The sequence below is a fragment of the Fomitopsis serialis genome, assembly GCF_022376445.1.
Source record: "Fomitopsis serialis strain Sig1Antser10 chromosome Unknown B0H18scaffold_32, whole genome shotgun sequence".
Lineage (NCBI taxonomy): Eukaryota > Fungi > Basidiomycota > Agaricomycetes > Polyporales > Fomitopsidaceae > Fomitopsis > Fomitopsis serialis.
This window is the reverse complement of record NW_025954992.1, coordinates 16,108-32,680: the sequence shown is the minus strand read 5'-3', so window position 1 is coordinate 32,680 and position 16,573 is coordinate 16,108. Positions and strand designations below refer to the sequence as shown.

General features: G+C 56.8%; 7 protein-coding genes across 7 annotated transcripts; 1 reads left to right on the top strand and 6 right to left on the bottom strand.

The window, feature by feature from the left end:
* Positions 1–1,731: 1,731 nt before the first annotated feature.
* Positions 1,732–4,488, bottom strand: B0H18DRAFT_1119012 (uncharacterized protein; the record flags this gene model as incomplete). The annotated part of the gene is made up of 5 exons (XM_048033890.1): positions 1,732–1,911; positions 1,973–3,063; positions 3,121–3,400; positions 3,485–4,005; positions 4,065–4,488. The coding sequence occupies 5 exons, from the start codon at positions 4,486–4,488 to the stop codon at positions 1,732–1,734; spliced, it is 2,496 nt and encodes an 831-aa protein (XP_047893458.1).
* Positions 4,489–6,280: 1,792 nt separating this feature from the next.
* Positions 6,281–6,856, bottom strand: B0H18DRAFT_1119011 (uncharacterized protein; the record flags this gene model as incomplete). Its single annotated transcript, XM_048033889.1, has 1 exon — positions 6,281–6,856. One exon carries the CDS (start codon positions 6,854–6,856, stop codon positions 6,281–6,283), a length of 576 nt encoding a protein of 191 aa, XP_047893457.1.
* A 601-nt stretch (positions 6,857–7,457) lies between these two features.
* Positions 7,458–7,969, bottom strand: B0H18DRAFT_1119010 (uncharacterized protein; the record flags this gene model as incomplete). Its single annotated transcript, XM_048033888.1, has 3 exons — positions 7,458–7,470; positions 7,532–7,623; positions 7,652–7,969. The coding sequence occupies 3 exons, from the start codon at positions 7,967–7,969 to the stop codon at positions 7,458–7,460; spliced, it is 423 nt and encodes a 140-aa protein (XP_047893456.1).
* Positions 7,970–8,462: 493 nt separating this feature from the next.
* B0H18DRAFT_954784 (uncharacterized protein) lies at positions 8,463–10,423 on the top strand (the record flags this gene model as incomplete). Its single annotated transcript, XM_048042291.1, has 3 exons — positions 8,463–9,040; positions 9,091–10,159; positions 10,214–10,423. The coding sequence occupies 3 exons, from the start codon at positions 8,463–8,465 to the stop codon at positions 10,421–10,423; spliced, it is 1,857 nt and encodes a 618-aa protein (XP_047893455.1).
* Positions 10,424–10,623: 200 nt separating this feature from the next.
* On the bottom strand, positions 10,624–12,822 carry B0H18DRAFT_1119008 (uncharacterized protein; the record flags this gene model as incomplete). Its single annotated transcript, XM_048033887.1, has 8 exons — positions 10,624–10,633; positions 10,687–11,103; positions 11,156–11,265; positions 11,317–11,354; positions 11,420–11,780; positions 11,839–12,084; positions 12,396–12,461; positions 12,508–12,822. 8 exons carry the CDS (start codon positions 12,820–12,822, stop codon positions 10,624–10,626), a joined length of 1,563 nt encoding a protein of 520 aa, XP_047893454.1.
* Positions 12,823–13,273: 451 nt separating this feature from the next.
* B0H18DRAFT_1085066 (ATP12-domain-containing protein) lies at positions 13,274–14,402 on the bottom strand (the record flags this gene model as incomplete). Its single annotated transcript, XM_048031866.1, has 7 exons — positions 13,274–13,344; positions 13,392–13,461; positions 13,485–13,537; positions 13,595–13,788; positions 13,847–13,947; positions 13,998–14,206; positions 14,261–14,402. 7 exons carry the CDS (start codon positions 14,400–14,402, stop codon positions 13,274–13,276), a joined length of 840 nt encoding a protein of 279 aa, XP_047893453.1.
* A 229-nt stretch (positions 14,403–14,631) lies between these two features.
* Positions 14,632–16,536, bottom strand: B0H18DRAFT_1006549 (uncharacterized protein). Its single transcript, XM_048028663.1, has 7 exons — positions 16,151–16,536; positions 15,665–16,084; positions 15,498–15,626; positions 15,405–15,442; positions 15,275–15,339; positions 15,096–15,220; positions 14,632–15,026 (listed from the first exon to the last, which is right to left on the bottom strand). Exons 1-7 carry the CDS (start codon positions 16,509–16,511, stop codon positions 14,851–14,853), a joined length of 1,314 nt encoding a protein of 437 aa, XP_047893452.1. The 5' UTR covers positions 16,512–16,536; the 3' UTR covers positions 14,632–14,850.
* Positions 16,537–16,573: the final 37 nt, after the last annotated feature.

Below are 16,573 nucleotides of genomic sequence, written 5' to 3'. Positions count from 1 at the left end.
CTCAAGCTCAAGGACCCTGTTATGCAAGATTGCGGAGTCTGTCTGCAGTCCTGCGGAGGCGTAATAGTCTCCGTTACTTTCCACCTGCCGGATGTGCTCTCGCAGGCGTTTGATCTCGGCCTGTAGCTTCGGGGTCTTATGTTTCAAACGGTTTCGGGCAAGCGTCCGCACATCATCCTTGAAGCTTTTGTGGAGGAGTTGAATGGATGCATTGCATTCCACGTCATCTCCGCTTCCTAGGGCTTGCATTTTCTTCAGCGCCGCTCGGCCCAGGTCTCTTGCCTGGTCGATGAAACAGTGGTCCTCAATGAGGTGTGCGGGCATCGACCATCTTCCTTTGCCGAGGTAGGGCGTGTTCGCCGTATTGAGTTTCGCGCTGACCAACCTATGGTCTGTAGGAACCCCGGTAGTCTTTATCTCCCACGTATGCGAGGTTCGGATGAGAGAGTCTGTTGCGTATATCCTGTCTAGGCGGGAGCGGGAGAGACTTCCTCTCTGGGGGTACGTGTAATCTTTCGTGTGGGGTTCCGCGAGTCTCCAACCGTCGTATAGGTCCAGGAAACGGATGAAGTCCCGAAATGCTTCCACCGCCGGTGCGAAGTCCTCTCTAGCCGGCAGTCTGTCTATTGCCTCCTCGACGACATTAAGGTCGCCTACAAGGATATCAGGGATCTTAAAGCGTCCCTTTTCCGCCATGTGTAGTAAGCGGGACCAGAAGATCGCGTTCTCACTTTGAACTGTAGGAGCATATACATTCAGGATCGTGATGGACACGTCCGCGTGCCAGTGCATCGTGAGGAGGACGGCTCTCCCTGGGATTAGTTCTTTGAAAGTAACGTTCGAGACATCTACTAGCTCACGATTGAGTATAATCGCTACTCCTTGCGTTGTTGTGGTCGACTCGGAGCCGGAATTCCATATCCTTACGCGCCGTCCATATAGGTCCTTGATCGTTTCCATATGATGTGCATCAAGGTGTGTTTCCTGTAGGCAGAGGATGCCTAGTCTCTCCTCGCGGAGGAGCTGATTTATAGTGTTCCACTTCTGATCTCGGGGCCCGCTAATGGAGCCCCTGCCATTCATGTTTAGGCTTCCAATATGGAGGCTGGCCTTCGTCTTACGGCCAGATGGGATTGGTCGTTCCATCCTAACAGGGTCTGTTGCTGTTTCGGCATCCTGTGTGGGGGTCGGAGATACGCAGCCCTCCGTGTACCCCTGTACACCACCCGTTTCTGTTGGTGTACCTCGGAGGGCGGCCCCGTCTCCAGTTCCCTCTGCTCGATCATTGAACCCATCGCGGGCGGGGGACGCGGCAGTTTCTCTCGGGCGGAGGGGAGGTGCACCGATTGTCGTATTGCGGTCCGTGTGTGTGTTAAATGTATGATTTGTCGCCGTTGAAGTACGCTTCCCGGCTACAACGATCCACCGGGGGCGGGGAGCACTCCTGGCTCCCTCAGGGGACACGCCGCTACGCGGCTTGACTTCTCAGTCCGGACAAGTCTAGAAGTGCCCGTTAGAAACTAATACGGCGTCACGGAGGCGATCTGGCTTTCCTGTCCCGTGAACGGTCAGTATATGTGGGCCAGGGCTTTCCGTACGCTGTTCGGGTCGAATATTGAGAAATGTTGTTTAGCTTGAGGTCTCATGTGGTTGGTGCAAAGATGAATGTACGAGAAATAGATCGTCGTCATTCATAAGACGCGTATACAGGATATTGGGGTCTCAGTCATATCATGGTGGGTGCGTAGGTTCCAAGAAACATAGGGCCTCAAGCATATCCCGTACACTGCTACTCGTTGACACTACCGCCGCGACGGCCGTGACTGTTTCCACGCCCTCGTCCGCCTCTGCCACCGCGTCCGCCTCTTCCTCCGCGACCGCGCTGGTCTGGGTGTTGCGCTCGTCGATCGGCTGCGAGGGCGTCACGGACGTCTGCGAGGGAGGGGCCGTTCCATCCGGGAGTCGTCGGGACCGTGCACGCGTGGGTCGGGTGGTCTATGGAGTGACAGAAGAGGCAATAGAACACGCGTGTGACGAGCTCGGGGGGACCAGCATACGGGCTGCCGAAGGTGAAACTGCGTACGCGCTCGCGGAAGCAGATCCATTCAGTTGCATCTGCGGTCGGCGACTCCATATAGAGGAAAGCGATTGGTTCTTCCTCGTCGTCGCGTGAGTCCCGGATGGAGATCAGTTTGACCTTGATCGAGTCGATGACGCAGCGGTGCGCCTCGCCCACCGTGAGGTGGCGCCATCTACCGCCGGTGCGGATGTCAATCGTAAGTATCGTACGAACGTACTGGTACATCTCTGGGCTCATCATGCCCTTCTTGAAGCCTTCCGTTAGTCCCTCCTCCGTCGGCGGTACGCACAACCTCTCGGGGTGCCGGAAGGAGGCCAGGAAAGTCGGTGGCACGGAGTCCGACGACACTACGCCAAAGGTACCTTCAGCGGTGGAGGCCCAGCCCTCACGCAAAAGGCGGTCGCGTTGTTCCTGAGTCAGGTTGCCGACGCGGTAGTACGTTGGGCTGGAGTTCGGCTTCGTGGGGGCCACGGCGGCGATGGGCTGGGTGATGGAGGCGGTGGGTATGTTCAGGGATACGCGTAGGATGTTATCCGCAGCACAGAGTCGACTAAAGTTTCCTTTGTCGTGCGCTCCGCGCCCCGGGAAATGAATGAAAACGTGGTAGTCCGTCGCCTTCCGCCATTCTTCTGCCTGTGAAGGCGCCACATTCCTGTACGCCAAGTCGAAATCCGCTCCTTGGATGCGTGGCCAGCCGCCTGGGGGCGGGCGTGTCCTCGTGACCGGCTGCGGCATGCCTTGAGCGGGCGCGAGAGGCTGGATGGGCCCCGCCGGGGCCGGGAAATTAGGGAAAGGGCCCGGGGCGTAGTGGACTGGGTGAGGGTGGAGTATCGATGGCGAGCGCGACCTGCGGGGCCCGAAAAGCGCGTCGTTGTCATCGTGTGTAGGAGCGGGCGGCGCCGGTGCCGGTGAGAGATGGGTGGGCTGTCGGGACACAGGGCGCGGCGCCCGGCTGGCCGTCTCAATCTCCCGCATTTGTCGGCCTAGTATGTAGAGCTGGGGTGAGTTTACGTCGCCTTGTCGTACGGTCATGCACGTACTCAGGTCGTCGTTAGGAGTTGCGCTCCGCGGACGTTCCTGGCGTCGGGGGGGCTCGCTGGATCCTCCGGTCTTCGACGGGCCTGCCTGTCCGAAGATCGGCAGGTGTGCAGAGGTACTCGCGCCCTCGTACATGTCTTCTATATCGCCTTCATGCAGGGCCGTGGTGCGGGCTAGGTACGGGTACTCGGGTTCGGATAAGCCTGCGTAGATTCTGCGCATCGAGTAAGAGCCGTCCGACGCTCGCCTAGCGTAGGTGAAACTCGGCGTGTTCATGGCGCTCTATGGGACCGGGTCGTAGGTACATGAGAGAGAAGGAGTGTGTGAGCGTCGTTCGCGGGTAGTGGAGGTATGAGGAATGCTAACCCTCATCGCAAAGTCTGGCTCATGGCTTGGTTTGCTGGGCTCTCCGTACGGATCAGTGTCTCGCATTTCAAGGTCGATGTCGGACGTGGTGGTCGCCGGCGGGTCGTCGCGGTTGTCGTCAGGGCCCGGAGACGGTTCGTAACGCGGGAAGCCCATCATCTCCCCGATGTCAACCACGTACCGGGACTGCTTCGGTTGGCCTGTCGTTGCCGGGGCTTCCTGGGCGCGAGTTGTTGCTCCGGCCGTCGTATTGTCGCCGTCGACGTCTGTGGACACTCGGCGCCGCTTGCGCATGTCGCTGGTCGAACGCTGGGCCTGAGGGAGGTCAGGCGGCTGGACGACCGCCGCGGGCGAGGTTACCAAGCTCGGCAGACCCTTCCCTACGCTCGCTGGCGCTTTGCCCGCAGCCTTCGCACTTTTCTTCGATCGTTGCTTCTTGTTTTTCACTTTGGCTACTATCTGCTGTTTCTCCGAACGGGTGCGTCGCAGGGCCAACGCGTTGAGTTCAAGATCTTCCTCCTCTTTTAAGGTGCGTCAGCTAGTGTTCTGGGCCCGGCGCTGTAGGGCAAGGTAGACATACCTTTTATAACCATCTCAGGGGTCGCTGCGTCGACGTCGATGATCTCCGACTTCGTCTGGACCGGCTCCGCGGCAACCGGGCCCTCTTTTCCGGCCGTCTCACTGTGCTCCGTCGGCGTGACGGCCTTCCCGTTCGCTTTCTTCATTGCGAGGAGCGCCGGAGGCGTCGCAGGGCGGGACGCCATACCCGCGTAAGAGATGCCCGTGTAGCTCGGTGGCGAGGCGACTCTGGGGGAGTCCCAGGGGTTGGGGACGCCTGAGGAGAGGGGCTCGGCATTGACTCGCTTGTTGGGGGATTTGACAAGGGAGGCGGCGCGCAGACGTTCGATGTAGGGATCAGGTAGGGCTTTGTTATCGTCGGGCGCATGAGCAGGCCCATTTTCGACAGGCAGAGTAGGGGAGATGGGGCGGGAAGGCTGGTGCATGGCGGCAGATGTCGACGGGAGTTGTCAGATATCCTAGAGCTCTGGGATGGCTGTGAGCGTGGCCCCAGGGTCCCTTTTATCCTCATGGCGGGCTCATGGCGCACACCGTTCTCGCAACTGTCAGGGTGCTGTGATGATTAGGGAATGCCTACCCATGGGTTCTATTCTCGCGGTTGTCAGACTAGCGGTATATTGGCTCCTCTTCCCGCAGGCATTAGATCGGTGCGTTGCTCTCCTGCCGTATATTTTGATGGGTCTTTGTGATGTTTGCATTCACGCGCATCCGCATTACTCTTGTTCCTGACGTGCCCGGGGAGGCGTCTCCGTACAGTGAGCAGGATGGGGGCGGTAGTGGCGTTTTAGTATCAGGAGATAGAGGGGTCGCCGCCGTCTCCAGCGCAGGCAGGTTACCGTGTTGTGTCTCTCATCAGGTGTCTTCCCGCTTCGGAAGGTAGGCTCTTCATCACGGCCATACAGGTGCTACGACAGTGTTGTCTTTGCCTGGTGGTCACCTCGTCTGTGGGAGCATGAGGCGGCCGACTGTGTTCTGCGCCTTGGAGCTGGTGTCCGTCCCGGGGTATATTCTGTCGATCCCCTTGTCATCATTGGAGCTTGACAGACTTCCGTTACACTCGTATTTTGGTGTCCACGCGGAGGGTCTCGGCTTGACTGTCGTCTCTCGCTACCTCTCACGCGCCGTCTAGTCTAGGGTCATTTCTGCATGATCATTCGTCGTGCTCTCGTAGCGGTGGAGGTTCGCGTACCGATGTGGTGCGACGGTGCCTTGTCGACGCCCAAGTCGTGGGTTGTCTGTACGATATATTTAGTTTTTGCGGGATCTCGTGTTCGGTATACGGTCGGCTAGAGGGACCATGCCCCGTATCGGTTTCTCCAAATTCCTGAGTGGTGTTAGGCTCATCACTCGATTGACAGGTCTTCAATCTCCGCGGCGCCAGTTTTGTGTTCGTTTGATCTTTTGATTTTTTGATCGGGGTTTCACAGGCGCGTTATGTACTCCTGTTGTGCGGTTCGGTGTCATAGCTTCCGCGGCCTGATTCGGTCGAGCGGCAGCGTCCGGCGGTACCTGTCGCCAGGTCCCGCTCTCGTCGCCAGTGGTCCTCCTGCTCCCCGGGGCGGTTCTACGCCGTAGCGCGTAATGTCGCTTCTGTGTTCTAAGGGTGCCGTTACCTATTTCTTGAAGTTAACGTGCGTGTTATGTGTCTGTGCCGTGTGGTCGTTTCGACCCAAAACGGACTCTGTGAGGGCTTCGGTTAGTTGTGTTGGTGGCCATGGCTTGAAACGCCGGGGGGGCTGGGGAGCATCTCATTTGTTCCGCGATTTCCGCTCGTTTCGCCGTTTGCAGCGGGGGGGATCTTTCCATCAATGTCACGGCGTGGGATCTAGTTTGACGCCGTGTCTGTCCCTTCGACGTCATGTTAGCGTTTCGAGTTTGGATAATGCCATGGGACGATTTGGTATGTGTGGAGACATTACGGTGCTCGGACATGATTTTCGGGTAGGTCTGTTGTCCATCGCATATGGAACGGGCGTTGAAGTGTCGCTATGTTGGGATGTTCACGGGCGTCAGCGACTTGCCGGAAATCATCGGTGCGTAGGCATATTGGCGTGACAGGACTCTCGGGGGCAGTACTATACATCAATTCGGCTTGATCTGTTTCTATATTAGGGCATCTCCGTGTGCGTCTGTCTCTCCGTGCCTATCGTGCTTTGTCAGGCTGTGCCGGGGGATCTGCGAGGGTCTGTCGTGTCGTGTGTCTCCTCCCGCTACATGTCACAGACTGTCGTCTTCCGAGTCGAACTCGTATGGGCTCTCAGCGCTGTTGCATATATCGGGATTGTTCGCGAGGAGGCGGTGAGGCGGGGGAGAGCGCGGGAGGAATGTGTACAGTTGGGTATGTATCTGGCTTTCGTCGCGGGTGAGCCTGGACCACGAGGTCGGGACGCGGATGGCACATGCCGTAGGGCTGCCCGTGAGGAGCCACGTGATCCAGTGGCGATGAATGTCTGTCGCGTTCTCGACCCGGCCAACGCCGGTCCGTAGATCTCCGGTCACGAGTACGATGGGCAAACCTCTCTCGACCTGGCGTACGGGGCGCTCGTCCACGATCCATGTTAGGACGATTCCGTTTCTCTCTGGGATCCCCTCCACTCGGATGGTAACTGCAAGGGACTCGGGCATTGGGAGTCGCAGTGTGGGGAGGGACGGGGCTAACGGTGTGGATGGTGAGAGTGTGTGAGATTCAGAGGGCGACCAAGCCTTGAATTGACGTGGCTTGACTGTAGGGGTCTCTTGGTGGTGATGGAGACTCTGTTTGGGTGCCGTTGCCTGCCTTATAGTGGGTGGCATGGTGTCCTATGTTTACTGGACCAGCAGGTGAGGTCTAACTTATATAAACATGGAAGCGATGAGCGTTTACATTCTAGAGAGTCTTGACGCCAGTGACGGCATCTGATACGGTTTAAACGGCCTAACGTAATTATTCGTGAGGGAGCGCTTAGAGTGCAAGGAGTGTGGAGGTGCAGGGGAGGTCACATTCGTTTTACTAGCAGAAGGAGTGGCAGTTTATTGGGGTGGAATAATCAGTCCTTTGTCTCGAAGGATCGATCAGTCCGTCAGCGCAGCCTGGAGGAGAAGTGCGGCATCGTGTTTGTGGCTATTTGCCATGTGGCACGTGTCTGAGAGGGCGGTTTGAGGTACGGGTCATCAGCCCATTTGCGGGCGCCTCCTGGGCGTCTCGGTGCAGACGTGCAAGCGCCCGTGGACGCCGGGCTCAGCTCCGTGGTCGCTGTTCGCGGTGTGGAGGGGCCGTGAGCTCAGAAGTGAGCGTATGTATCTTTTCTACCGGTGCTGTAGCACTGTCCAGGTAGGTCTAAGCGGGAACAGGTTGGTCTGACCCGATCTGAGGGTGGATTGGGGTCCATATCCTCGGATGAAGCATGGCTTCATCCTAGGCTGTATCGCTGAACAGCGATAGACAGTCCTTATAGCGCATGTTGGTTTCATCCCATTGGGACTACTCACCCCCCGGACCACGAGGAGGTCTGCGCAGGGCTCGTCGACGACGAGGCCCTCCCGGGGGCATACGCCTCCAATTCACCCATGATATAGTTGATCTGTACTAGCTATGAATGACCGCGTCACAGTAGCAGTCAATAGCATGCGTATCATGTTCTCGGTCAGTTGCAGGCTCGGGTGCATCTGCACTTGTTGCTCTCGGATTTCCTTCTTCCACTCCTCCCGAATGGCCTCGTCGCGGAATTTGATGTGCCAATCGGGTTTATCGCGGATGGCTGCGCTGAGGGCGCACATGCGATATTCAATGAGGGTCCGCGGGACGTGTTTCTTCAGGTTCGGATCATGGCGGGCGTTGTCCCACTCATATTGCTCCGTGAATGGATGTTCGTACCTTTGAGACTCGTTGAGGTCATTCGCATGAGTGCCAGTGGTGTTTGCAGCCATGCTTCGACTCTGAGAAGTGGGACTTGGCTGTGGAAAGGGTCTGAGCTTTTATATCGGGTGTGTCGGCCAAGCTGGGGTTAATGAGAATCCATTGGGGGCCTCGAGGCTGTTCGCCCTTACTTGCAAGTGCACGCTGATCATGCATGGGCGTTGAGTCAAGAGAGATATTTCAGGCAATAAGTCCGAGATCGTGAGCGATGTAGCGGTGTAGCGGGAGAGACTGTCCGAATACAATGCACCGCGACCAGGCATACGACCGGATCTGCATTGCATGACGACTGGGCGCTGAGCAGGATGGCGGTGGTCGCTGGAGGCACGTTCATGGTACTATGCGTGCCAGATGCGTGCGGCAGGCGCACGCGAAGCGCGACGCGCCTGTCACGGTCACACCCCCGCGTCGCGCCTTGAGCTTGGGCTGCTGCGGGCAGGGAACCGGGAAAGGAGCACGGCGGCAGATAACCCCCCATGGTCGCCCGCTCTCCCACACACGCCCATGTTTCCTCTCCCTCTGATTGCGGCTCTCCTCCCCGGGGCCGTGCTCGCTGGGCAGCAGCCGTTCGTAGGACCACACCGGTCTGCACATGACATACGGTCACCACTGGCACTAGACAACTCGAGCGCTCCGTTCATCTTCAACTCCCTCTCTGGGCTACTCCAACAATGGCCCAACACCTACCACTGGAACGGGCACACCATCGTTCCAGGGACCCTCGAATCCTTCACTCTGCTCTACCATGCACGCAGAGACGCTGACATCCCAGACACCGAGGAGTGGTTTGCCTTCGATCCCGAGATGAGCTATGGCATCATGGGTGGGCGCGGCTTCACCTTCATGCTCACCTACCAGACTCTCCGACCCGCCAAGATAATCTACGTTGACGGTATGAGTGCCGCCCTCAGCGACTCCGGGTGGTTAGACAGCCAGGAGGTCATTCTGAGCCGGAAGGGCAAGGGTGGCAACAGCCCCATGGAAGGTGGCGGCGTCTTCGGTGAGGACCGACGCCTCAAGGAGCTCTGTAAATGGGCGAGGAAGTTTGATGTGGAGGGCATCGTGCGTATGAATGCCGGCTTGTGCGTCCTTTCACCTCCCTGTTTCTCGCGCGGTACTCATTCAATATCAGCGAACTGATGTGGTGCGACTTCGAATCGCCATTCATCCAGCTCGTCAGTTACCTCAACATCACTGCTCCGGGGACACCATACTCGAACGGCTCGGACTTCCCTCGCTGGCCAGGAGGGCCCGGCCGTGGGCCTGGTCGTCCACCAGAGAACAACCGCCTCGTTCCTGCAGACCCTGACCCGCCCAAGGGAGATCCACCACGCCGTGGCCCCGGACGCGACCCGCACGGCGGGCCCTTCTCCGGCATGCCCTCGCCGTTCGCCTCCACATCCTTCCCTGAATGGCTCCGCGCCGCGACCGCACGCAATGTCTCCCCGCAGCCGCACGTCACGCTCGACTACGCTTCGTTCGTGACGTTCTACAACCCACGCTATCAGAGCCTCATTCGGGCACGCGCGACGCAGAAGGGCATGCGCGAGCATCGCGCGTGGCTGAACATCTCCGACGAGGATGCGGCGGCAATCGTGCAGGAAGTGGAGGACGTGCTGAGCAGGCCGGCTGGAGAGGGCAGCGGGATGAATTGGGGCGCGCTTGCGCAAGACGTGGTTGAGGAATGGGCAGGGAGAACAATGCAGCTCAAGGAGTTTCTTGATAAAGTGAGCAAAGATGAGAGCCTGAATGCTACGGAGACTGTCCTCGCCGTGCGCCGCCTAGCATACTCACCGCTCAATCCGTACATGGACACCACGTCTGCGCAGAACTCTACCGCGTGGGGCTCGTTCTTCGAGGCAGACCCAACGTCGCTGGGATGGTCCGCTCAAGTCGCAACGCCTTGGATGAACACTTCGGCGCTTGAGCGATGTAAGTATGCCGCTACCAGCGTCACGTACAACCCTCGCGTGCGCCTGACTTCACAGGAGATGCTCCTGCGCGCGAGCGTGGAGACGGTGCTGAGCCGGCTGTGCTCTGACTACGGCAGCGTCTTCATGGAGAGCATGGACGCCGACGAGCATGCGTCTGCCGACGCCACGACAGCGCTAATCGCAAGCTGGGAGAGCCGCATCGTCGCTCTCATGCAGTGGCTCGATTGGACGGAGTGGCTGCGATGCGGTGAAGTCTGTACCTCAGATGTAAGCTTAGATCTATTTCTGCACAGAACAGACGTTGACGGAGATCACTCTCAGAGCATCTGCAGTATGCCTCTCTGGCCCGTGTCCATGTGGATGGGTATCGGTGGGGGTATGCCCCACGGACCAGGAAGAGATCGAGGTGGGAGCGACAACCCAGAGGCGTGGACGCCCCGATGTGTACCGCTCCGCGTACAACAATTCAGATGGCCGCCTGGCAGGAACGTCGACCTTGAGCTGCTTCTCGCGGCTAGGCATGTGCTGTGAGCCCCTGGACATTGTGTACTTTGCATGTACTATAGATCTAGAATTCTTTAGACGGGTTTCTGCGTTGGGTTGCATACTATAGCGCTAGCGGTTGTCTGGCCACTGGCGTGGCATTGCATTACTGTACATGAATACTTCTTTTCCTGGGCGGAGCATTGGCACCATACATCAACACTTCAATACTTCAAGGCTTGCATCATCTAGTCCTCGCTGTCCCCACATTTTCAGCCCACGCACCGGGTGACATACGAGGTTCTACGCACGACAGAATGAATGGATCGCCAAAGCGTTCCGAAAATTCCTCCTCGCCCTTACCAATCCAGAGTGGCATTCCCTGGTACTTCACCATCTTCTCCCTGTGTATCTGCGCTTGTTCTAACGTCATCGCATCGACCTGCTCCCAAATCACGTCTGCTATTTCCGGCGGAAGCCTGCTGAACAGATTTGTGTCCTGCACGGCGCGGCGGATCCACGACTCTTGTTGCGGACCTACTGTGGCCGTCGAAGGGAGCGTGACGTGCGGGTCAACGAGGAATAGATATAAGGCCTTCAAGTGGCCAGGCTTGCTCGCGTCTTGCAACCGGATGGGCGACCGTCGATTTTGATAACAGTTGGGGTATGCGACGCATCTGTCTTCTCCAATTGAGAAATGACCAATGTTTTGCTCGCACTGCTCCAAACTAGAGACGAATCCTGTCAAAGTGGATGATAAACGAGTTCGCGGGGACGTACTTCGCGATCCCGTGGTGGTGGAAAGAACAGTATTCGTGTTGGTCGTGTGGTCGGACAACGGTTGTGCGGAAAGCGAGACTCGACTCGGCGATGTTTTCGCATCCGTAATACTGTCAGAATTGTGAGACTGGTGTTCTAATGAAGATGGCACATATACACACATATACGAACGTCGCAATGATCGCTTCGTCTTCCGAGCCTGCGTGGTAGCAGCGCGTATGAGACGGACGGTCTCGAAAGAGACCGAAAGAAAGCCTCATCTACCTTCATACTGCCACTGAGTGCCATTGAATTGTGGCTTCTCCGGCGTGAGCATGACGTTCGTCAGCTTCACGATCACCTGCAGCCGCTTCCCGCGCAAGTCCACCGTCTTTTGCACTTCGTTCAGGCCACCGTTGTATGCGGGCTTGCTGTCTGACCATAGATGTTGACCTTGCTTATTATACCACGCGAGTCGGGCTTGGGTACCATAGTCGAGGCCGTAGAGTTCTGACCGCCGCGATGCATCGGAGTCGTCTTGTTGACCAATCCGCTCTCGGGCCTCCCACTCGAACCTGTCCCTCCGCTGCCGAAACGACGCCGCTGTGAAGCTTGCTACATCCGCTTCGTCCGGAAATGGCTGGTCCTAGAACGAATCAATGTGAGCCGGTCGATCCCTGGCAATCAGGCAAGAGGAAGGTTACCCCGTCAGGCCAAGAACACGGAGGAAACTCGGGACCCCCAAAATCCATCCGGGTTGGAACCTGCACGACGCGTGCAAGATCAGACAAGACCCATTCAAACATGGGTACTGCCTTCTCAAGCAATGTGACGATGACGTCCATGAGCGGCTTGTGATCCTCTGGGTGTACGTTGTTGATATACCGCGACACAAGCGCGATACTGCCGTCTTCTGAGACAGTGAAATCCGAAGGTAGCCATTGCCCAGGCTGAGACCGGCTCTCTACGTATGTGGAACGATTTCGGTGAGGGTCGAGTGTTTCGTTCGAGGCGTTACAGGTCGTGTGTCCATAAACAACCCCGTGTAGCGATGGGTCAACGAGGATCAAAACCATCCCCGCGAATCTCCGTCTTTCTCCAAAACAGGAGCAGACTCCAGGGGAGCGACTGCAGCCAGCAGAGCGGACTTCAGAGCAGGAGGAACAAGCCGGACGGATCTCCAGATCCGCTCGTAAGGACCGGGCTAATGCATCACCAGTTTACTTGACTACTGACAAGAATACAATGCGGCATTACGAACCTCAATACCGGTCGCAGGGTCACGAAGTGTATCGTATGCCTGAAGCTCGCCCATGACATAGTTAATCTATGCGCACATCAGTCAGAATGCTTCAGCGGAGATTGGAACATACCATATTTTCTGTCAAGCGTTGGCTGACATGTACATCCTTCTCCTGCTCGCAAGCCTGAACTGCCCACTTGCGCCGAATATCCGCATCACGATACTTCACATACCACTGGGGTCTCTCGCGTATAGAGGCACTCAACGCGCACATCCGGAGTTCTGCGAGGGTGCGAGGGGCGTCCTTCTTGTCGTCATCCTCATCGCGGACATCCGTCGGGGCATACTGCGCGAAATTGAAGCCTAGTCTGATGAAACCGCGCCTATAACCGGTTACTTCACCGCCATTGTTCGAGCTGGTGTTGCTGTCATCAGGCGAAGGCATCCTTGGCGTAATCAGGGTTGTTCAAACCTTGTGAGGGAACTGCCAGGAGGCGAAAGGACGTCGGCTTCATATAGTGTGTGGCACGTGCAGTAGGCATCCTTCGTTCCCAAAACTCGACGTGTCTGCGCTAGTGCTACCATAGATATCAAAGTTGCACCAATAGCTGCATTGGCAATGGTCAAGATCATGTCGAGATAGAAGCGGAAGCGCATCGACTGTGTGAAACCATATGTCATCCGAACATGATACGGTAACATCATTTGACTGTATACGCACATTCATGTCTGACGATTCCATGTATAACGAGTATGTCAAACTGTCAGCCAACAGTACATCAGCACCAGATACCCGTCGAAGCTGATTTGAATCGAAGAGACATACTAGATGATCAAGTGCCAGAGGACAGCATCCTGTAGCGTTTCTGATTAACATTGTCAAGTACGAGGCCGACCTATAGACTAGAGACGAGACATGCAGCACTACCCAGCTGTCTTCGCACGTCGTGGTAGTCGACATCGTGAGCTGTTCGAGATCAGCTTGACTGGGTATCACAGGCATGATGAATCCACTTACAATCCTCACCTCGCCCCACCGCTCTATTTGACTATTAACCTCCGCGTGAGCCGCCAGTGCTGCCTCCTCTGCCGTGACCCGCTCTTGACAAGAGCGAGGGCAATCAGGAACGATTTGGTGGTATACGTAGCTCGCTCCATAGCTAGGAGCACGAGAACACATGAGGAAAGTCGAATATCAAGACACAATGAAGACGTACCTGCCATCTCCCAAACGTCAAACTCTGACATCAGCTTGTCAAGCTTTTCGTAGGTCTCTTCTGGATGCGGGTCGAGCAGGAATGAGTCCGTCGTGCTGACCTTGATGCCGAAGGTGGACTGCGCCCAGTCAAGGATTGGTCGCCAGTGCGTTTCTTGCAGCTTCACAAGGACGGCCGGCTCATTTTGACGGAAACTAATGAGGTAGCCGTCAATTGCCTGGGAGCAAATATACACTGCAGCAGCAAGCATACCAGATGGTATCCGTTTCGAAGTACTTCAGCAACTGTTCACGTACTTCTGCTCGAGCCTGTTCCTCCGAGAATGCATCAACAGCCCTGGACGCAAGAGACGTCTAGCTAAATAATGAGTAGTGCAACTGATGTAAGCTGCATACGCGCGTACCATGGGCAGCGAATGCTGTTTGAGCAGAGTCTCTTGATTCTCCCACTCCGAGGCAACCAGAGTAGCTACGAGTCTCTTGCTCTTCGGTAATAGCAGAGGCTTCCCGCCTGGCGTCCGCAGAGGCCGCTTGTCCAGAGTGACGGCGAACGCATCTGGGCGCTCTTCAACGTCCACCGTCTTCCAGAACCGCTTCAATGTCGCTTCAGCACCTAACAGAAGCAGCGGTTCAGCGTAACAAACCCGACGCTAGACCATCGTCTTACGGTTTGTCGCGGTGACTGCTGGCCCTGAGGTTGCGACAGAGGCATGTCTCTTCACAGCAAGCGGTAGTCGATGCTGTACGTTGCGTCTACATGGCGACGTGAGGCGAGGCGCGAGCAAACGAGCGATACGACTGGCTTGCATGGATGGCCGCACAGAATGCCAGTGGTCGTTCGTACACCTGTATTCCCGCCCAATACGGAAGCGCCACCCTGCTGATTTGTTGATTTCAAACCCCGCGAAATTCAAGCAAGGCGGCACTCGGTGGCTGAGAGCTGCTGAGAGTGTCACTGGAAATACAACTCAGTTGTTCTCGAAGCGCAACAAGCGCAATGCACCTTCAGACCCACAGATCTTGATGGAATGGTAGCGAGCTCTTTGGCTGTTCGCTCTCAGATTTTATTTGTATGCTATTCTGCAATAACAATGTGATTGCACCATCCGAACGCGAATTCACAGTGGCATCATGAAAACTCAGTACCAGTGCTCCGAGAAACCGTCGCATTCCAGGACCTGCTGGTCAGCAGGAGAGTAAGTAGGGGTATGTGACGAGGGACAGGATTCTAGCGCGCACGCAGCCATACTCGGACGCTTACGCATCGCTCGCAAGTCGTGTCGGAGCAGTAGGATCGAAACCTCTCGGAAAGACTTGACGGACGTTCACGTTGATACGGCTGTTGCGCAAGTATTCCTCGTAGACAACCCAGTCTCCGTCCGCACCCGACTCCAAATGAGGCGGCAGAGTACCCTCGAGTATTCGCGGGACGCCTGTCAACCATACGTTAGTCAACGGGCTCCGAGACACCAACACTCTGGAATCTGCATCTCAATACTGACCGTGATAAGCGCGCCGACAAGCAGGACCTGACATGATAACCGCGTCGCCCGAGCGTAACAGTATTGCGGAGGGCTTCGCGTCCCGGGTTAGACCTCCGATGAGAAATATGGCCGCACATCCTAGACTGTCAGATAGTACACTGAGATCGGGATGAGCCTGCACGAGGCTGTACACGTACGAGATAGATACTAATGGTGATGTCGCGCACACCTCGGAACGGTCAACGTGAGCCATCAGGGTGTCCTATAGATCGAATGTTGAGCGTTAAGGAGCGCGTACTCTCGAAGCGCCTCGGTGCACAAGCTCACCTTCGTCTGATAGAAATTGACGATCCCCGCATCAGGCTCTATACAGACCCTTTCAGTTAAGAAGCGTGCATTATACCCTGACTGACTACTCACCGTACGTCTCATGCCATGAGTCCCAGTCAGGGCCGTCCTCGCCCCAATCACCAGCAGACGACTTATCGTTTGCAAAGACCCGATCCCAGCTGACCGCGCGTACCGCCCGCTTGCACACAGAACGAACCTCTGGATCGATCGTCCCCTTCCCCTTGGAGAAGTCGTACTGCTTCGTCCCCAATGGTACGACCACCCAATGTTCGCCCAGCGCAGTTTCGGCACCAGCGCGGAGACACGGATTGGCTGGGCTGACGGGGATGGTGCGGCGGGGGGCTTCGGCGTACATGAGAGCGTGTCGTAATTGTCTTTGCTTGCCGGCTCGTTTGCTACTAGTCTTCGCGGTCCGGGAGTTTCGACCCTCTGCGGGTCATTCGGGATGGTATGTAGGAGAGCACGAGAACGGACGTGGCCATCCTCGCACTGCCCTCTGCGCACATCGACGTACTTGTTCCACAGTCCGATTTCCGGGAGGACATAGTGCGTATCGAGATTCGTCTCGTTCGGATGACGGGCCTGCTCGGATAGAGCCCAACGCACGAGTCGCCTCTGTCCTTCAGGGTCGACGAAGGACGGTAGCAAGACCAGTCCTAATGAAAGCCCATCCAGTAGCTATTAGCATGTCTCCAGCAATCTAGATATTCAAACGTGCGCACCAGGTACGTCCGGGAAGATGTACGCCTTTCTGCCAGTCGAAGGACCGGCTTCGTTACAGTCATTCAATTCGATCTCCGTGCATTGTATCGCGTCTGCTCTCCCGTACCAACCACCCCTGGAAACTTCTTCTGCACGAAATGCATCCAACGTAGCGAGGTCGAGAACGTCAGAAAGGTCGGGCGGAGGAAAGCGAGCCTTATATTTCTTCTCCGCCGCTCGGAAAGGCGTCCAGTCCGCCTCGACGTCCTGATTCCTGTTACGTGTAGCTTTCAGGTGCAGTCGTCGTGCCTTCTTATACGCAGCACTGGTCGGGTCATGGAGGTCGGTGGCGCGGTGAGCTGCCTCAGTTGCAGTCGGCATCCCCAGTCACGGCGGTAGTGATCAAGATGCGCTAGTTTGTCTTCCGATCGATCACTCAGTTG

Excerpts from the sequence above, each read along its gene's own strand:
- B0H18DRAFT_1006549 (XM_048028663.1), bottom strand. The coding sequence starts at position 16,511 with ATGCCGACTGCAACTGAGGCAGCTCACCGCGCCACCGACCTCCATGAC. Across the intron at positions 15,627-15,664 it reads GTACCATTGGGGACGAAGCA|AGGTTCGTTCTGTGTGCAAG; the intron begins GTACGACTTCTC and ends CGATCGATCCAG. Across the intron at positions 15,340-15,404 it reads TCAATTTCTATCAGACGAAG|GACACCCTGATGGCTCACGT; the intron begins GTGAGCTTGTGC and ends TTCGATCTATAG.